Source organism: Papilio polytes, unplaced genomic scaffold (genome assembly GCF_000836215.1).
Source record: "Papilio polytes unplaced genomic scaffold, Ppol_1.0 DF823510.1, whole genome shotgun sequence".
NCBI lineage: Eukaryota > Metazoa > Arthropoda > Insecta > Lepidoptera > Papilionidae > Papilio > Papilio polytes.
Genome location: NW_013525694.1, coordinates 1,513,551 through 1,530,968, shown reverse-complemented (window position 1 = coordinate 1,530,968; position 17,418 = coordinate 1,513,551). Strand labels below are relative to the sequence as shown.

Sequence of the window (17,418 nt, the reverse complement as noted above, 5' to 3'; positions counted from 1 at the left end):
AAAAAAAAAAAAAAAAAAAAAAAAACAAAAACGCTATCAGCTGTCATCTGTCACTCTACTACTAAATCTGTAAGCAGTGTGCGAAAAAAATTACAATAAAAAGGGAAAAAGGAGCAGTGTAAAATTTTTAAACAGTCTATTTTACCGCATAGAAAATGTTCTCCAGAAATATAACTAACGTCTTTGTCCGTAATTCATTTATGAGCCAATCATCAAAAGTTTACCGTAATATTTCAATTACGTCTGTAAATCAGGACATTGTTAAAATCCAAAGCACAGATGACTTTAAGAAAAAAGTAATAAACAGCAAGGTCCCAGTTGTTGTGGATTTCTTTGCCACGTAAGTTGTCATTTATGTATGGAAATTTGATAAAATTCGCAATTATCTTTTTTTAATAACTAAATATTACGCAATTATTAGATACTAGCTGTCTACTACTCCGGTCGCACGACTGACTTCTTCCAGGCTATGTTCTACATCTGTACCAATTTTTAATAAGATCCATGTTATAAATAGTAATAAACATCCAGTCATCCATCTAAAATTTTGCTTTTAAAGTAATTGTAAAATAAGGAAGTAAGATATTATGTCTTAATTATTCCTATTAGATAAAGTCTAGTAAGAATTACTGGCATGTAAATATAAAAGTATTCCAATACATTCTAACTGCGAACCTGATGAAAGAGTAAAATTTGTTTGTAGTGTTAATGTTATAATTTGATGTTTTTTTTTTTGTAATTTCAGGTGGTGCAATCCTTGCAGGATGTTAACACCACGTTTAGAATCTGTTATCTCTGAAAACAAGGGCAAAGTAATTCTGGCCAAGGTGGACATTGATGAACAAACTGATTTGGCTTTAGATTATGAAGTGAGTTCTGTGCCTGTTCTCATTGCTATGAAGGATGGTAAAGTGCAGCACCGTCTAGTTGGCTTGCAGGATACTGACAAATTGAGGAAGTGGATTGAACAATTCACAAACGAAGAATCTAAAGCCAAAGTTAAGGCATAGATTAGTTGTTGTACTTATATTGTTGTTGAAATATCTATGTAGTTGATGGAATAAATTAAAATAAAACAAAATTTGACTATTCTTCTAGGCATTGTATTAAACTCCTAGCTCTTTTATAAACAATATCATCAGGCTTCTTTACAGATGCATTCTCCGAGTCTTCAGGTTCAGTATTATTTTCTTCATTGTTTTGTGATTCTGTCCAATCATCCATTTGCTTAATAATGTTATTGGCATCAGCCAACAGCATATTTCTAATATTACCTTTTGCAGATTCAAAATACTCCAGCAATATTGGGTATGAAGCATCCGGCACTAGGTTTTGAGAAAACTTATTCTTAAAAAGCCAAGCTTGTTTTGCTTTCATAAATTTCCAGTTAGATTTATCATGTTTCCACTGTGATAAATAGTTAAGACATTGTGATTTTAGCTGATCTTTAGCCTGTGCCTCCGCTGCAGCTTGCCTTTCGGCATGTTTTTCTTTTTTCATCTGCCGTATAGATTTCTTATTTTTCTTATCTGAAGATTCTTTTGGTTCTTGTATTTTCTTTTTTTTCGACCTTTTCGGTTTTGGGTCTGTATCAAAAGTGTCATCATTACTATCGTCTTCAACATGTTTGCGTTTTTGTGATTGCTTTTCAACATTTCCGTTTTCTTCAATATCATCTTCAACTTGATCATGGTTTTTTTCCGTATCTATGTCCTCGTTTTTAATAACTTCTGTATTTTGACTTTTGTTTTTGCTCTTGTTTTTCTTCTTACCACCCATTTTAATTTATGTATTTTTACTTAACCTTAGAGTGTGACTATCGTAATGTGCTTATCATAATGTTTATTTAAGTTTTAAGGTTATTTGATATGTCAATGTCACGATCTTGGTAAAAATAAAAAATTCTCCTTTTTACGCATGCAAATGAAAAACGTGCAAAAAGTCAACTCACAATTCCAAGATTCGGTTTTAGTTCGGAGTTTATATTCTAATTAACTACCAACAGTATAATAATGGTATCGTTTCAATATAAAGTTAAAGTCATTGTTGCTTGCCCACCAATATCACCGAACAGAACATGGAACTCTGACTTCTAAAATTATGGAATGAAGAGAGAGTTATCATTCATTAAACTCTTATATACATAATACGCTTTTTTTAAATAAATGAAAATAATTTATGCAATAATTATTTTGTGTAATAGTTTGAAAACTTTCACCACATGGTCACCCAGACTGTCGCAATTTTTGGCACGTCACAGCCGCGTCATCATGTCTCCGTGTCTGCTTTTATCGCTGGGGAATTAAATTATTCGAGATTATCACACCTAACTGGCATCATTTAATGTTTTTTGCTCTTTATTAAAAATAAATTCAGAGATGGAGCTGCTGAGCCAGGTGTCCAATGTGCAGTTTTTGTACCCTGCCGCAGCAGTTGCCGTTGTTTTAGTATGTGCCGCGTTAGTATTTATTTTTGGTTTTCACTCGGCGGAACAACCACAATTCGATAAGTTGCCTCTTGTTTTAGACGATAAAAAGTCATCTAACAAGAAGCGGAAAATCAAGGAGAAGGTAAGGAATTATAACATATGTCAATGGATCCCGGCCGTGACTGAAATGTGCGCTCATTTTATTTTTAACCTGTTAGCATATGCGCTGGACCTTTTTAATCAAATTTAATTATCTAATCAATTTATCAAATAAATTACTTGTTATTGTAGAAGTCTTCACCCAACCGCACAGCCGATGAGGTAAAGACAAAGACAGAGACCGCCAAAAAATCTCCCGCCAAGGAGAAGAAGGAAGAAAAACCGGAAAAACAAAAGGAACCTGAAAAACCGAAACCTAAAGAAAGAGCAGCAGAGCCAAAACCAGTGAAGAAGGAAGCTAATGATGTGAAAAAAGGGAAAAAGAAGCTACTGACTGAAGTAGAGAAGCCAGCTGATTTTGATGAAGGTGTTTGGGAAGAAGTGCCAAAAAAGAGTGATAAGAAGAAAGTGAAAGCCCCAGAAGAGAAGGACAAGAAGGACAGTCCAACTAAAAAGAATAAGAAGAAGGCTAAGGACGCTGATGTTGAAGCGGCAAGACCTGGCGAGGAGTCTGAGGAGCCTACAAAAGTAACTGTTACTGTGGAGACCCCTCTTGATGAGGAATCTAGCCGTGCACTGCAGGCTCAGGTTGAAGAGTTCCAGCGTGTGCTTAAGGAGGTATACTATATATTTTTTAATTGTTATAATTATAATAAAAGTAACTTGTTTCAATAGGAAACTAATTGTCCTTGCAGTGGCCATAAATGTAAATAAGTTTTGTTTAATAAAAATGTATTTATATCATAGGCAAAACCAAATAAATGAAGTAATGTTAAAAAAACATGTTTATCGAAATGTGAGTTTTTATTATCACATAAAAAGGTTTCCAATTAAAATCTTGTTTGAATACACTTATTTATATAACTAGGCTGTGTTAGAAGCCTTACATTGTCATGGCTATGTATTTACAGGCAGAACTCCGCGATCAGGCTGCACATGGTAATGTGGAGGAAGATGATGCTGGGGATGAGGAGGTGCCAGAAGTGAAAGACCTGAGGAGCAACAAGAAGAAAGAGAACAAGGAAAAGCAGATTAAGAAGAAGGCAGTTGAAGTGAGTATGGTTCTAATAAAGGCTTATAGGAGATTCCTCTAGTATCAATGTTTATGCTTGTGATAAAAATAGGTAAAATAGCATGCACATGATAATACATAAAATTACTACATATATTGTGGAAAATAAAGTTAAGAAAAATTGAAGCTGTTAAATGTAGATTATGTTAATTCGTCAATTTGTTTATCTGTACTAATATCATAGAGGAAAGATTTGTAGTTTTTTTATGTATTGATATAACTCAAGAAATATTGGACCGATTAAAAAAATTCCTACATTTTTATAAAGATATGTTATCAATGAGTAACATAGGCTATGTTTATTCATATTTTTTTCCGCCCGGGTGAAGTCGCGAGCTAGTATTATAAAAAACATTAAATGGTAGATGGATAATAATAGTAAATAAGTCTGATGAATATATTTAACATATTTGCGATTGACATTAAAATGTTAAATCAATACATTGAATCTTTTTTGCAATTCAAATGCCATGCATTTCCTAAAGTAGTAATAATTGTTTATTCACAAACTATGTTCTCAACTTTGATATGTGCTTTTTGAATTTGTACTTACCAATACAAAAAGAAACAGTTGGATCATTTAGAAAATTGTGAAAATATGAACCTTAGAAATATTTTGCTACATTGTATTTACAAAGATCACTTCCTGGGTTTTCTTTTTTTTTTTCATACTTTCAAGAATAATGATCGTTGTTTGCCTATATTGCCGGCAAATGCTATAAATGATTATAAAAAAATGAATAATAATTTAATTTTATTATGTTCTTAATTTCAGTCTGCTGCGGTGAAGAGTGCTCCTAAAGGTGATGAGAAAGAGGCCTCTGATTCCTCTGAAAAACAAGACGACAACCAAAATGTGCCTGTTTTTGATGAGCTCGGTGGTAAGTTATGCCTTAAAAAAATTAGGTTTCCAAATATTTATATGACAGATTTACACTGACATAAATTGATTTTAATATATTTTTAATAAAGTCTTCTTAATATTTTATGTTTATATATTCGTATTTTTCTATACTAATGTTATAAAAATGAAAGATTTGTATTTTTGGATTTATGTATGTTCACGTATGGTATTTGATTCACGCAAAAACTATTAGGCTGATTTTAAAATTCTTTCACTATTAGACTGGTAACTTATCAGAGAGTAAGACTATGATTTTTATTATTTTTTAATTTTACGCGGACGAAGTCGCGAGCAACAGCTATTTCATAAAATGGAATCACATTAGCTGTCTATACAGATGTTTTATTTGCATCTCAAAATTTGTTTCAATATTACCATGTTACTGGTATTATAAATATTAAAGCTTGATGTTAGAAGTTTTGCTGGTTTAGATGGATGTGTTATAACATATCTCTAAAATGATTTAATATTATCTTACCAAAGCTTGGCATAGATGCAGAACATAGGATACTTTTTATAATTTCTTTATAATCCATATAGCTATTACTCGCGACTTCTTATGCGTGGAAAATTAACAGAAAATATAGCTTATGTTACAAACTGATAATGTAGCTTTTTAATTATGAAAGAATCTTGGAAATCGGCTCAGTAGATTTTGAGTTATTTCAATACATACTTTATAATATTAGTCTAGACACACAAGAAGTGATGTTTGTATGTTAATTTGTTTATGGATATAGATACATGGACGGACGCTAAGGTGTCTAAGAAGAGCAAGAAGAAGGCCCGCAAGGAGTGACTGTGAGTAGTGTAAAGCGCAGCGCAGCTAGCTCAATGCCTCACACTGCAAAAAAACTACAACTTGCATAAACACATACAATAATAATTATATTCTAAATCTACATGACATGTAAATACATATGTTTGTTCTCTTTTATCATTATTGACATTTCAAATTTTATGTCTTAGGACATTTTGTAGTTTTGATGTGGTGTGAAATTGTTTACATTAAGTTTTAATTATAAGATTGATATTGTTTCTTACACATTCAGTTAATTTACGTCCATGTTTTAGTTGCATATTTTACGTTATCGACTTGTTTTTTTTTATTTCATTATAATTTAATTATTTGTTTAATGCATAATATGGTTTGTTTTATGCTAAGAGTCATTATATAGTATTTAGGGGAGCGTGTTGGAATCTGCAATACCTTGATGTCATTCCGGCAGTTGTCGCGGGGTGTGGGCTCTGCACTGTCGTAGTGTATACTGATGTATCTATAAGAAATGTTTCCATACTGACATTCATGAATTTCTGGTGCTTGTAGAAGTAAGTGTATTTCCTCATTTCATTCCAGCTGTGAGCATAACATAGGCTTGTAGGGGACTTTTTGTTTGTCTTTATGTTAATAATGAAATGTTTTTAAATTGTATACATTTTAACACGCGTAATGGAAATGTCCCGTTGGGCTGATCGGCCTAGATCAAGAGATGCAATGGGAAACAACTTCCTATTTGGTCGATCGATCAGTGAGCTTTTCGGCTCAACAGGAAACACCCTGATGGAAATGTGCAATGCAATTTGTTGTTTTTTAATGTTAACTCATAATTTAGAACTTTAGTATCACGTTTTGTATATGTTGGGTTTTATCTGTTATCGCTTTTTTGTATCGCATCTAACACGAGTAATTTCCGTCCGTACTAATTTATTAAGTAAACTCAATGCTTTTTAATAATTTGTTAACAAAATTTTCTCGTTATATTATTAGATTGACACATATCTGGTACTGGGGTGATATTATTGTATGAATTTCTGTCGGAGCTGAAATGTGAGACATCGATTTTTCTATTGCAGATTCCTATTTTGTATATCTAGGTTTAAGTATAAAATACCGAATGCTGGAAATACAGAAGAGATATTTTAAAAGTTCTTAGCAACTCCATATATAAATTATAATTTATTATGTAATTATTAGGATAATGTTGAGAGCATTGTTGACTCGCTGGACAAGTTGCTCGAGTAACGTGCTCATAGACTTTTAATAATACGAATTTCTAATCTTAATGGGGTTGTAGGCTGTGCAATAATCTTCTTTTTTCTGCGATATTTCCCATATTGCCTGACTAATGTTTTACATCGGTCTTGAAAAATTATACTCATTATGTTGAAATATGTGGCTCTATTCATCACTTTAGGTTATTACAAAAAACCAGAGACCAAGTTGCTATTAATAAGACATTTTTTCTAAGACATCACATTGAGACCTTTCAGTTACTTATGGATGCAGATGTGATTTATTGAGCAATATTTACTATCACAATTTCTTATTGATTACAATTTCTTCAAATAATTCTTAAGCCTTGTTATCATACATTATTTACAAACTGAAGATGCACTTTTGTGATATCTTTTTGTGTTGTATGTTCGTAGCTGTAGAGCTAGTATGAGGACCTTTCTATGACATACTTGTATATTGTAGTTACTCCATCTTCTAGTTCAGTATGTTAGAACAATAAAAAATACATATTTAATTATTTTGATGTTACTTAAATGTTGGTACTTAGGGCCTAAGTGTATTTTCTCAATGGAAAATGTAATGTAGTTTGTCAGATAAAATAGAAACCATATAAAAGTACATTAGATGTAGTTATTGTCAGCTTCATCATACAAAGTTAGGGCGCGGACACACTCGGCGCTCGGGTCTCTTGATGTTTTATACATCACGGGAATTTGAATGTGTAATATATTTTTTTAAAAATCAATAAAGAGTGATATTGATTATGTTCTTATTGTTTGATTTAACCCTTAATACACCTTTAGACATTTCCTCAGAGATATACACTATTGCGTGGTCAGTTTTAACCAAAAATTGAAACAGGTAGTATATTGAATATAGAGAAAATAAAAACGTAAGAAAAAAAGTTTTTTTAAGTCTATTGTGTAAGGAAGAAAACACTTACGTATAAATGCATCATCATGCATTTAAGGGCTAAGGTTTGAGGGTGGTTATAAAAAAACTTTTAAATGCAAACCTGCAATTTATTCAAGTACAAAATTAGTTAACCATACAAAACATGAGATTCAAAGTATTAATGTTTAATACATTATAGACTAGATTACATTAATAGTTTTATACAATTATTATTACAGAAAATTCTATTTCAATAACTTTCAAACAAGGAAAGCGCACTTGGTATGAATAGAGCCAAGTGTTTTTTCATTTGTGTAAACGTAAAACTATTTGCACATATTAATTTAATTTTTATTAATAAATACCGATCTCAAAAAATTAGGACGAAAAAGCAATACACGTAATTCAACTTGACACCTGTAATTGGACAGTCCACAAAGCTGGTGGAAAAAAGAGATTGACTCCAAAGTTCAATACGAGCTAACATTACAATATAGCACTTAGTAAAGTATTTTATTCAATATTACTTGACAAATAATATTTACATAAAGATTTATTATGTAGTAACTTTATAGCCTTGCCCAGATATTAACCTCCTTATGAGAGAGGGAGCACACCTTTGTCTAAACTGTCGCACAACAATTGTGCGATTATCGGTTGTTTCGCAGCCAATTCAACTGTTTAGTCGCACAACTAAAAGTGTGTTCGCACCTCCGTATAAGCTGATAGAAATCAAAACGCGACTAAAGAGATGTGCGATCGTTTAATCAAAGTTGTGCGCACGTTCTTACAATTTAATTTCAAGACAGTTATAAAAATCTAGTTTAATAAAGCTAACTGGCCATTTTTAGGAATTAACTATGATTGAATCTAGCGTAAGCTGTAAAAATAGTAGATGAAAAATAATATTTTATCAACATATCCAAGAAAACGTTACTGTTTGTTTCTTAACACAGTAGATTAGAGTTCAGAGTCGCTTTTAGCCCAGGATTTGTTTCTCGTAGTTTTGCGCATTACAGGGGGCGCTGCACTTTTGCTGCGCGGCTTTCTGCGCATCTTTCTTCGCAGTTTGCGCAGCTTTCCCCCGCCGTGCGCGGGCGCAGCGTGCCGCGTCGCTTTCGGCTCTATCTCCAGCTTCAAACGAGCAAACATGTCGTAATTTGTGATGGCACACATCATACCTAGAAGTATAAATAATGTTATACTTATTTGTAAGAATAAAAAAGGAGCATTAATATGATCATTTTTTTTGCCTTATCCAGACGCCGCGCCGATTCAATATAACGATCTAGAGATCTCGATCTCATGTTACAATGTCTTGGCGCTATTGAGTGATTTTATTAAATTAAAAGTCATACAGAAAACTGTCTAAAATAACGATAAAAGTGTATAAGTAAAGCGATACCTTATGTATAGGGCTTTATCCAAATACTTTAGTTTAAATATGTTGAAACTATGGTTATTTAACGCAGTTGTTCAAACACAGCAGTTTCGAAGCGTAGGTGCCTCAGTTGAAATATTTTATTCTCTCTTTTGATTTTATCATTATTCAATAGATCATATTTTTGAATCAAAATCCACGTAAAATAATATCTTTGATCTACACCTTGTTTGCTAACAAATGATATATTAGAAAAAACAAAGTGCATTGTACTTTACCATTGCAGTACTCTTCGCCGCACTCCGCACAAGACAATATTCTTGTTTCCGTTACGCCTGATCGATTTTTCGTTTTTTTCACCATGTTGTTTTTTGCGTACTCCCTCTTGTCTCGGGCCTTGGTTCTTAATTCCGATTTCCGTAATTCGATCAGCCTAAAAAAAGTTTATTGAATCTATAGACTAAATACAATTCTTATTAATTGAATTTAGTGTTTGGTTTATTTTTTGCCTTACCTATTGAAGTATTCTTCGTCTAATTTAGATTTTGGTCGTATTGATGTGAGCATCCGCCACTCTATCGGCACGGAACATAATTCTTCAAACTTTAATTCCCGCATTTCCACCGGTACTGGGTCCATAAATGTGAAATGCTTATCTTCGTAAGCACGGGTTCCAAGTTTTTCATATGCCCTTATTTCTTTCTTCGGTGTCTTGATTTTCTGATCTTCTGGTCTGTCTTTTATTTTAATATCTTCTGCTCTCACCTATAAATTGTAAATATTACTTAAGCATGTAAATGACAGAAACCAAAATACCCTAAAAAATCTAACTAGTAATACCTTTTCGGGCCTAGTTTTAAACTCCGGGACTTTGTCAAGGACAGCTCTGTACTCCTCTGCAGTGTTGATTGTAGTTTTAGATAAATCCAACATGGGCGCTTCATCTTTCTTCTTATCAAATAAATCATCTAATTTTGACATAATTTCTCTGACTTGTTAGCTCCACAGTTTAACACGAACTGAGCTTATCGATTTAACTTTCTTTGGCCTATTCCCTAGTAACAGTTGGTTCGATATCAAAATTGAAGTAGTTAACCTAATTTAAAGTACGTATTGCACGACCGGCTACATAAATTATTGTGCACTTAGTTACTATTATTTGTTTTGTTATTTATACCTATTAGTCTTAAGATTTCAGTTTTACAAAATTGTCTTGTTCTTCGTTACTGACAACATTGTCTCTTTTAAACATATTAAATTTATCAGAGTTTCGTTTAGTTTTGAGTTGAGTTTCATTTTCGACATCTAAATACTTGGAACTTCTTTCGCTGATGTCGTCCATCCACAACTTTCTTGCACCATACTTATCATTTATAAATTTTTGTGATAGTGTCAGCCTTTTCGGTAATTTATTATGCTCTAATCTTTCACCAGTGATTTGATCTAATGAACAGAATTCCTGTACATCAGCATTCGGACCTCCGACATTGTTATTTCTAGAATTGTCAGAATTAGAAAGTTTATTTCTCCAGTAAGACTGACTTAAGGAGTTACGCTGCTTAAATGTACCTTCTACTATTTTGTCAGATCTCGTAGGAGGGCTTGGTGAACGGCTGTCGTCGCTGGATTGCGACATATATTGTCTCGCTTGTGTCCGATGCTTTTGTCGTACTTTTCGCTTCTGACTATAGAAAGGATCTTTTTCACTTTGTTTTTTATATTGTGCTACTGGTTTATTAGCACCCCATTTGGGACGATTTTCTATATCTTTTTTGTACCTTTCTTCCGATCTTAAACGTCGATCTTTCTTAAAAGTGCTACGGCCACCGTCCTGCGGTGCGTTTTCATCAATATTAGGGTAGTCTTTGTCTATGTTTCTCTCAATATCAATCGTTTCTACATTTTTATCTACTTTATATCCTGATAAATCTGTCTCAGTTTGTGTAAATGCATCTTTTGTCCTGAGCGTTCGATATTTTTGAGGAGTTATAATTTTGCATCCCTCTGACGTATCATTATTGTTAATGAGGGAATTAACAGATACACTATATAAATTATTACTTAGGTTTTGAGGGACTAAAACTGCTAATTGTAAGCTATTGGGTTGTGTACTTACAATTTCCCCATTTCCGTTAATACCTAATGGTACAATATTGAACTGATTATCTGTAAGACCGATTGGGGGTACATTATGAATAAATAAATTAACATTACCAGCGCCCATTGCTCTAGGCGAGTTGAAAGCAGTTGATTGTCGAGAGCCACAATCTTTCTTTTGACTTTTAGGCGAATGAATATCATACGTTCTACTACTTTTGGTAGGACTTATGAGCTCATTTCTTTGAGAGTTTTCTAATGTTGCATTTTCACATAGTTTCGTCTTCTCATTTTCACATATAATTTCGGTGGAATTGCAAATTTGTCTGTGACATTTAAATTTTTTCTCCTTTTCGTTTCGTGCTCTCCTTTCCGCGTCTTCTAGCGCTTTTTTAAGAGCGTCCAATTTGCGTTGCTCCATCATTTGCTTTTCCTCGTGTTTTCTTTTTTCTTCCTCCATTTTGCGCCTATCTTCTTCTTGTTGTCTTTGTATTCGTATTTCTTCCAAGCGATCTTCTCGTAACTGTCTTTCTCTTTCTTCTTGACGTCTTTTTTCACGATCTTCTAATTGATTTAATATAGCAGATTGTAATTCTAAGGCTTTTGTTCGCTTGTTCTCCCTTTGTGCTCGAACTTCTGGTTCTAAAGGAACATTTTGACCCCTGAGGAAAGTTCTGAAAAAATGTTTAAGAACCATGTTAGAAATGATTTAGTTTTCATATAGTATTACGTTTTATATGAATGAAGGAAGGATACATACTTTCCTTCTTCGCTCCCATTACAAGATGATCTATCACAATCTAATCCAGAGTTCGTTGAGCTTCGCTGGTCGACGACGAGGACATCTGAGGTGTTGTCTAACATGTTCAATCCACGCTCTACCCATGATGGAGTACCCTTTTTTTGATTTTGCATCTAAATATGAAAAAATTACAGGTTTTTATAGTGTAAAACTAATTTTATACAGATAAATTGATTATTATTCGATTTTTATTTACCTGAGGCAGCCTTGCGGTGGGCGCGGTGGGCTCCCAAAGCCGGCCTGTGGCTACGCCGCGGTCCCCCCAGCGTGGCCGGCCCTCCTCCGGCGCAGGACTGCGTGCTGACCACGCGCTGTCCACTCCCATTGCCCCTGTCCGCATATTTACATTTTGTTTTCTGAAAAAAAAAGTATTTTGTGTGGATCTTCGAGGTGTGTGTATCAAGTTTACCTTTTTTAAGAGTGTTAAACAAAGCCGCAACTTGGAGTTATGGCTGAACGTTCTGAATAAAAAATGTAGCAATATTTTAAGTATTGAGTTAATAAGGTGACGAAGAATCCGTCATGCGAAAATGTATTTAAAGCGCCATGAAGGACGACAGTATTTTGCTCTAAAAAACGCAGCCACGATTTATTTCGTTTAGTTTTAGCAATATAATCGTTGTAGAAATATAACTCAACCACTATTACTTATTTATGCAATTCTCATTAAGTGCTATTTTCAGACAATTAGAAATTAGAATTTTGATTTATTCTCTACGGCACGTGTAGACTATTATTATGATCGCATCGCATGTTCTTTGGTTATAAAGCAACATTGCGTTTCCGAAAGCTAGACATTTTTGTTCAGACCATAGAAGCAGGAATCGGATGAAAGAATTGCATGAATGAGGATAAAACGTAATAATCGGTTACATCTAGTATCTCTTTTATTTCACTAGATATTGATATCACCAAATCATCGGAAACAATTGCAACACGAGAATCATATAAGACGAAATATTCTAGTTAGTTCACAAGAAATTGTTTATAGTATTCTCTGCTATATCATTTTTTTTTTACAAGACATGTATCCTGTTACAAGATCTTTTTACAAAATTATCAATTATTTGGTTACAGCTTCAATCCTTTAATTTAAATGATAATGAAAAAATCGCATAAGGTACCTGTTTTCTTTACCATCTTGTTGCCACGCTACAACAGGATTGCGGTCGCTGGTCCCATTCTGATTTCTATTATTCATATGATTCACAGTTTCACTTCCGTAGCCGGAAGTGTCCCCTTCGCCGTCTTCGTCGTAAAACGAAAACCTTTTTGCACTTGAAATATTACGATTTAAAACGTCTTTGCATCGCCGATCTTCTTTTATTTGTTTGGCAGCGTCTATTTGATGTATCGGCGGTAAGCTGGGGCTCCTCTGTCGTTGCACCGGCTCTTGGTATTCGTAAGAAGACTGCTTGTGTAACTCAAGAGAGCTCGCGAATTGGTTCCGAATTTGTAGGCGATTCGTGTATCGCTCCCCGGAACCCCACGGTAGATAAAGTTGGGACATCTCCTCTGCAAAAAACAAAAAGGTAAAAACTGAATATTGAATGAAGGACTGCAAATTTTTAATTTAAAATCACTGGTCGACCGCACCTTCCATGTCGATGGTTGAATACCGAGTTATTCTAAAAGAAACCACAAACGTAACAAAGAATTCCCCCTTATAAGCGAAGGGTTTTTTAAGTTTTATCGATACGCGTGCCGGGTTAGCGGCAAGTCGTCATGCATAGCAATTTCTGTTCATATTTAAAACCGTGATTATGCTTTTTCTATGTAGGACTTTACTATTTAACCCCATTGATAAACACAATTAGAGTTACTATTAACACTGTTAAATGCGTGTTTAAAGAGGTTAAGGAATTATATTTTCTTTGTTTACATTTCACATAAACTAAAATAGTTATTTATGCCATATTTAAATTCCGCTTTCTGGAATAAAATAAAGACTAATATTAAATTACGACTTATGAACATCAAATTATAATTTTGTAAACGTTTTGAGCGTAGATATAAAGTACATCTTAATACCAAAAAAGTATTTTTGTATCAATTTAAAGCATACTTGAATGCAAACGATACTATACATTGTACTCATTAAACTTTTGCTGATGCATAAAGACCTTGTTTTTGTTCTTTTGTTTATAATTGTTTAACAAGATCAGTACACGTGTTTCCTTTGACTGCTTTACAGGCTATTTTAGTCTCCTCTCAGTTCCTTGTAACCCATAATAATTTTAGTACAAGCAAAGTTGCTTTTCAGTAGAAATAGTTACGACTGTCACTGTTAAATTATATTCGTTTTGGCTAACACACTCACTTGTACTACGTATATTATTAATAATGAAGATGAATATGAACAATTGCGATTTTTCATTTGAATAATAACATGTAATAGTATTTTTTACTATTTAATATCGTGTTTTAGACGTACCTTTGTTTTCGCTACATCTTATAGTATTGCAGCGCCTATGATCGCAAGTTTATTATGTGATGCAACATTGTCATTGCAAAGCAGTGTTTCAACATCTACCCTCATTAGGTGTTTATAATTTTTTTTAGTCTATGCCGCGATCAAATTAGCCTAATACAATGTTATATATTTTTTTATTTTATAATTTAGTACATTACAACATAAGGCGATACAGAATAATTTTTGACAGTATTTTCGCTGTTACTATTTTTTTAAGTGAACGTTCAAGATAATAGTTTCTATTTCACGAAATCCTATATTATTTTTGCATCTAAGTGTGAAAATTACTTTTGAAATTGTCGCTTATGTAATTATCATGTGGATATTACGTCGGATTACTGTGCTTTACTTTCTAAACACCAGTAAGCACTAGCCTTATGCACAGAGATTGCTCTAAAAATAACATGCATGTCATCTTCCAACCGTTACAAGGAGCAGATTTACTAAAACTAACTGAATAAGAAGCATTGAAAAATCTAAATTTGTTGTTCGGACAAGATTTTAAAACTTTTACTGTTCTGTTTCAGATTGCTAAAAGTAGCTAAATTAGGTTAAATCTATTTATTTTTTTTAACCGACTTCCTAAAAGAAGTAGGTTATCAATTCGTTTTTCTTTTCTTTATTCACAGCTCATAAGATCAGATGATACGTCCTTAAAAAGATTCCGAAAATAAAGATACAATATTATTGTTAACATCCCATGCGTGTTTGTGTACCTCATCTTTAGACATGTAGCGATTGTAACTAGAACTGTTATGAACTTGTTAATTTATGGAAGGCAGTAAAATTTGTGCACTCAATAAGGAAACTACGTAAACCGGTAAAATTACTGTACTCAAGTCAGTGTTGTTGGTCAAAGTAAGTCTATACCTGTGGTTAGGACGTAACTATGTTTATATAATTATGCTTTCCATGTTAGTTTTACATATTACATTATGTACAAAATAAGTAATCTAGCAACGCTGTTATATTTTAATTAAAAATAATTTTTATTGCAAATTCCTAGAATCTTTATAAGTTTTTTGCATTTTCGTAGAATAGAAACCATTTAAAAATAATTTTATTATTATTTTAGTTAAAAGCAGATAGTAAACCTTTTATTTAGATTTTTAAAATTACGTACAATACAATTTCTGATAAGATTTGTAGATTAATTGCAAACTGTTAATGCAATTATTTAAAAAAAGTAGCATTGCAGCCGTTAGTTGTCTGTGGCTATCGCATTTTCCCGCCACGCTCTCTTGCGCCTGCACAGAGCTAACAAGCGCAGAATAATTTGTTTTATTATTTTAACGCAACAGCAAGCTTCAGTCGCTTATGTAATGAGTAGCAATCCTAAATTTTAAATTTTCCTTTTTATATTAATGTGTCTGTTGCTTAGAAAAATGTTTTCAATTAGTCACGGTCTTGTTAATACCAAATCTAATTAATCTGTTATACAGTAAACATTTTAGCAATTTCTTTCACAAGCGACGTAAAATAAATGCGATTATACTGCTAAAACATAATTATATGTATGGAAACAGATAAGGATTACGGATAATATAAAAGACTAATATCCAAATGTTAAGCTATAAAAAATATCTGAAATGGCTATCAATGCTCTATTCAAAGATTAATTTGACTCTATTGGGTTACTCTATAAATACTCTTCCCGCGTAGTATTGTAATAATCTATGCATTAGTATTGTAGTTCATTGCTTCAAACCTTGATGTTTGATTGATTGATGCGTAATTGTTTATCGTTCACCAACACTCAACACATTATTCTTTTCCTAACAATTGATATTGATACACAAATAGACAAAGAAAAATGTTTATGTATGTATAATACCAAATATTAAGATAATTTTGCGTTATGTTCAACGTTTTAGTACACTAGTACTTACTAAAAGTAAGTATCCATATTCTAATATGCTTTTAACTTCATTAGGAATTAAAAAGGAATTTTCAATGACCGTTGTATTTTAGGACATCAATGCAAACGAAAGTCAAGACAAATAATTATAGTTTATGAAACGTATAAAGTGCGTACATGTTAATGTGAATTTATTACTTTAATATTAATTTGTGGAATTTTATTCTTTATGGAAGACATAAATGTTTACAGAGAGTAGGCACGTTCTGCGTGTGATATAAAAATATTTGCCGGATGAGATATCGCTCTATACCTTTCTAAATTCAAGGTATTTTTTAATTATTTGTAAGATTATCGAAATAAATTATTCTATTAAACACACGTTCCATGTCTCTTGAAAAAAGTTAAAATTGTGAATTCAACTAAACAAATAACAACTCTAAAGTCAACTAAGAAGAAAAATGGCATAAAATCTGTACTCAAATTGTTACGTACATACCGATAATTAAATAAAATCTTGAATCAAATTTAATTGCCTGTTACGTGCATATGCCAATTTACTGGTATCAGTCACGGCACCGGTCGCCAAACGAATGTAAGGTCCACGGAACCACGGCCGTGGGTACGCACTCGACTGACTCGACTAAATGCTGCAATTGGTTTGAGTGGCGCGGATGGGGGCGCGGTACGCACCTCTCTCCCGCGCCCACTGCTGCTTCTTCTGCTGCACCAGAGAGGCCGGTTTGCTCACCGACAGCATAGCACCGCATCACCCGCCTGTCAACACTCGCCACGGTATCGCACACTCGCACTGAGACGCGTTGCGCTCGCGGTGCACCGGCTAATGAGCACTTCGGAGTGCTCTTTACAAGCGACCGCCCGCGCATCGCCGACAGCCGCGCGTCGCGCTTCGCTTCGCGCGTGCACTCATTGTCCGCGTCCGCCGGCCTGGCGCGTCGCAGATCCGATACAAAATCCCACGGATAACAATGTATTTTACTCTTTTTTATCGAATAACGGCGCGTAGCCTACATCGACCGCTCCCACATTATTACGTACACAACGATAACACCGATCGCGGTGAACGGTAAAGTACGACTGTCTCGACGTCTAGACGCTTAGTCCTTATTTCAGCGCGTGTCACGCAAACGTGAACGCTTCAGAGGAAAGCCTCGGAAAAGCCGTCGGTCGATATGGTAGTTATGGCAACGTTTGTTTCACGTGCTAGTAAAGAAATGAGGTTTTCTCTCATTTGAATTCTAGGCCGCCGTCGGGTGGGTGATATATGGCTATAAAATTTGGGGTGATTTAATACTAACATTCTTTGTTTACA

At 33.7% G+C, this 17,418-nt stretch overlaps 5 protein-coding genes across 6 annotated transcripts; 2 read left to right on the top strand and 3 right to left on the bottom strand.

Moving 5' to 3' along the window:
- The first annotated feature begins 22 nt into the window (after nucleotides 1–22).
- On the top strand, nucleotides 23–1,081 carry LOC106104623 (thioredoxin, mitochondrial). Its single transcript, XM_013284720.1, has 2 exons — nucleotides 23–340; nucleotides 746–1,081. The coding sequence occupies exons 1-2, from the start codon at nucleotides 156–158 to the stop codon at nucleotides 1,008–1,010; spliced, it is 450 nt and encodes a 149-aa protein (XP_013140174.1). The 5' UTR covers nucleotides 23–155; the 3' UTR covers nucleotides 1,011–1,081.
- Nucleotides 1,082–1,873, bottom strand: LOC106104622 (uncharacterized protein C7orf50 homolog). The gene has a single exon (XM_013284719.1). The coding sequence runs from the start codon at nucleotides 1,777–1,779 to the stop codon at nucleotides 1,087–1,089; it is 693 nt and encodes a 230-aa protein (XP_013140173.1). The 5' UTR covers nucleotides 1,780–1,873; the 3' UTR covers nucleotides 1,082–1,086.
- A 390-nt stretch (nucleotides 1,874–2,263) lies between these two features.
- LOC106104621 (neurofilament heavy polypeptide-like) lies at nucleotides 2,264–7,348 on the top strand. Its single transcript, XM_013284718.1, has 5 exons — nucleotides 2,264–2,570; nucleotides 2,720–3,205; nucleotides 3,499–3,639; nucleotides 4,435–4,540; nucleotides 5,304–7,348. Exons 1-5 carry the CDS (start codon nucleotides 2,379–2,381, stop codon nucleotides 5,360–5,362), a joined length of 984 nt encoding a protein of 327 aa, XP_013140172.1. The 5' UTR covers nucleotides 2,264–2,378; the 3' UTR covers nucleotides 5,363–7,348.
- A 427-nt stretch (nucleotides 7,349–7,775) lies between these two features.
- On the bottom strand, nucleotides 7,776–9,856 carry LOC106104675. The gene is made up of 4 exons (XM_013284800.1): nucleotides 9,696–9,856; nucleotides 9,370–9,620; nucleotides 9,134–9,288; nucleotides 7,776–8,655 (listed from the first exon to the last, which is right to left on the bottom strand). Exons 1-4 carry the CDS (start codon nucleotides 9,834–9,836, stop codon nucleotides 8,435–8,437), a joined length of 768 nt encoding a protein of 255 aa, XP_013140254.1. The 5' UTR covers nucleotides 9,837–9,856; the 3' UTR covers nucleotides 7,776–8,434.
- Nucleotides 9,857–10,015: 159 nt separating this feature from the next.
- Nucleotides 10,016–17,222, bottom strand: LOC106104674 (myb-like protein X). 2 transcript variants are annotated; one of them, XM_013284798.1, is made up of 5 exons: nucleotides 16,779–17,222; nucleotides 12,879–13,269; nucleotides 11,951–12,110; nucleotides 11,713–11,867; nucleotides 10,016–11,626 (listed from the first exon to the last, which is right to left on the bottom strand). In XM_013284798.1, exons 1-5 carry the CDS (start codon nucleotides 16,843–16,845, stop codon nucleotides 10,042–10,044), a joined length of 2,358 nt encoding a protein of 785 aa, XP_013140252.1. In that variant the 5' UTR covers nucleotides 16,846–17,222; the 3' UTR covers nucleotides 10,016–10,041. The 2 variants fall into 2 exon arrangements, with proteins under 2 accessions (XP_013140252.1, XP_013140253.1); XM_013284799.1 differs by lacking the exon at nucleotides 16,779–17,222 and adding an exon at nucleotides 16,585–16,756.
- Nucleotides 17,223–17,418: the final 196 nt, after the last annotated feature.

What these genes read in the sequence shown, in the direction of transcription:
- LOC106104623 (XM_013284720.1), top strand. Translation starts at nt 156, where the DNA reads ATGTTCTCCAGAAATATAACTAACGTCTTTGTCCGTAATTCATTTATG. An exon ending in GTTGTGGATTTCTTTGCCAC is followed by an intron (nt 341 to 745) that starts GTAAGTTGTCAT and finishes TTGTAATTTCAG; the next exon opens with GTGGTGCAATCCTTGCAGGA.
- LOC106104622 (XM_013284719.1), bottom strand. Translation starts at nt 1,779, where the DNA reads ATGGGTGGTAAGAAGAAAAACAAGAGCAAAAACAAAAGTCAAAATACA.
- LOC106104621 (XM_013284718.1), top strand. Translation starts at nt 2,379, where the DNA reads ATGGAGCTGCTGAGCCAGGTGTCCAATGTGCAGTTTTTGTACCCTGCC. An exon ending in TCCAGCGTGTGCTTAAGGAG is followed by an intron (nt 3,206 to 3,498) that starts GTATACTATATA and finishes ATGTATTTACAG; the next exon opens with GCAGAACTCCGCGATCAGGC. An exon ending in TTAAGAAGAAGGCAGTTGAA is followed by an intron (nt 3,640 to 4,434) that starts GTGAGTATGGTT and finishes TCTTAATTTCAG; the next exon opens with TCTGCTGCGGTGAAGAGTGC.
- LOC106104675 (XM_013284800.1), bottom strand. Translation starts at nt 9,836, where the DNA reads ATGTCAAAATTAGATGATTTATTTGATAAGAAGAAAGATGAAGCGCCC. An exon ending in TTAAAACTAGGCCCGAAAAG is followed by an intron (nt 9,621 to 9,695) that starts GTATTACTAGTT and finishes TACAATTTATAG; the next exon opens with GTGAGAGCAGAAGATATTAA. An exon ending in GACGAAGAATACTTCAATAG is followed by an intron (nt 9,289 to 9,369) that starts GTAAGGCAAAAA and finishes AACTTTTTTTAG; the next exon opens with GCTGATCGAATTACGGAAAT.
- LOC106104674 (XM_013284798.1), bottom strand. Translation starts at nt 16,845, where the DNA reads ATGCTGTCGGTGAGCAAACCGGCCTCTCTGGTGCAGCAGAAGAAGCAG. An exon ending in CCACCGCAAGGCTGCCTCAG is followed by an intron (nt 11,868 to 11,950) that starts GTAAATAAAAAT and finishes TTTCATATTTAG; the next exon opens with ATGCAAAATCAAAAAAAGGG. An exon ending in AATGGGAGCGAAGAAGGAAA is followed by an intron (nt 11,627 to 11,712) that starts GTATGTATCCTT and finishes ACATTTTTTCAG; the next exon opens with AACTTTCCTCAGGGGTCAAA.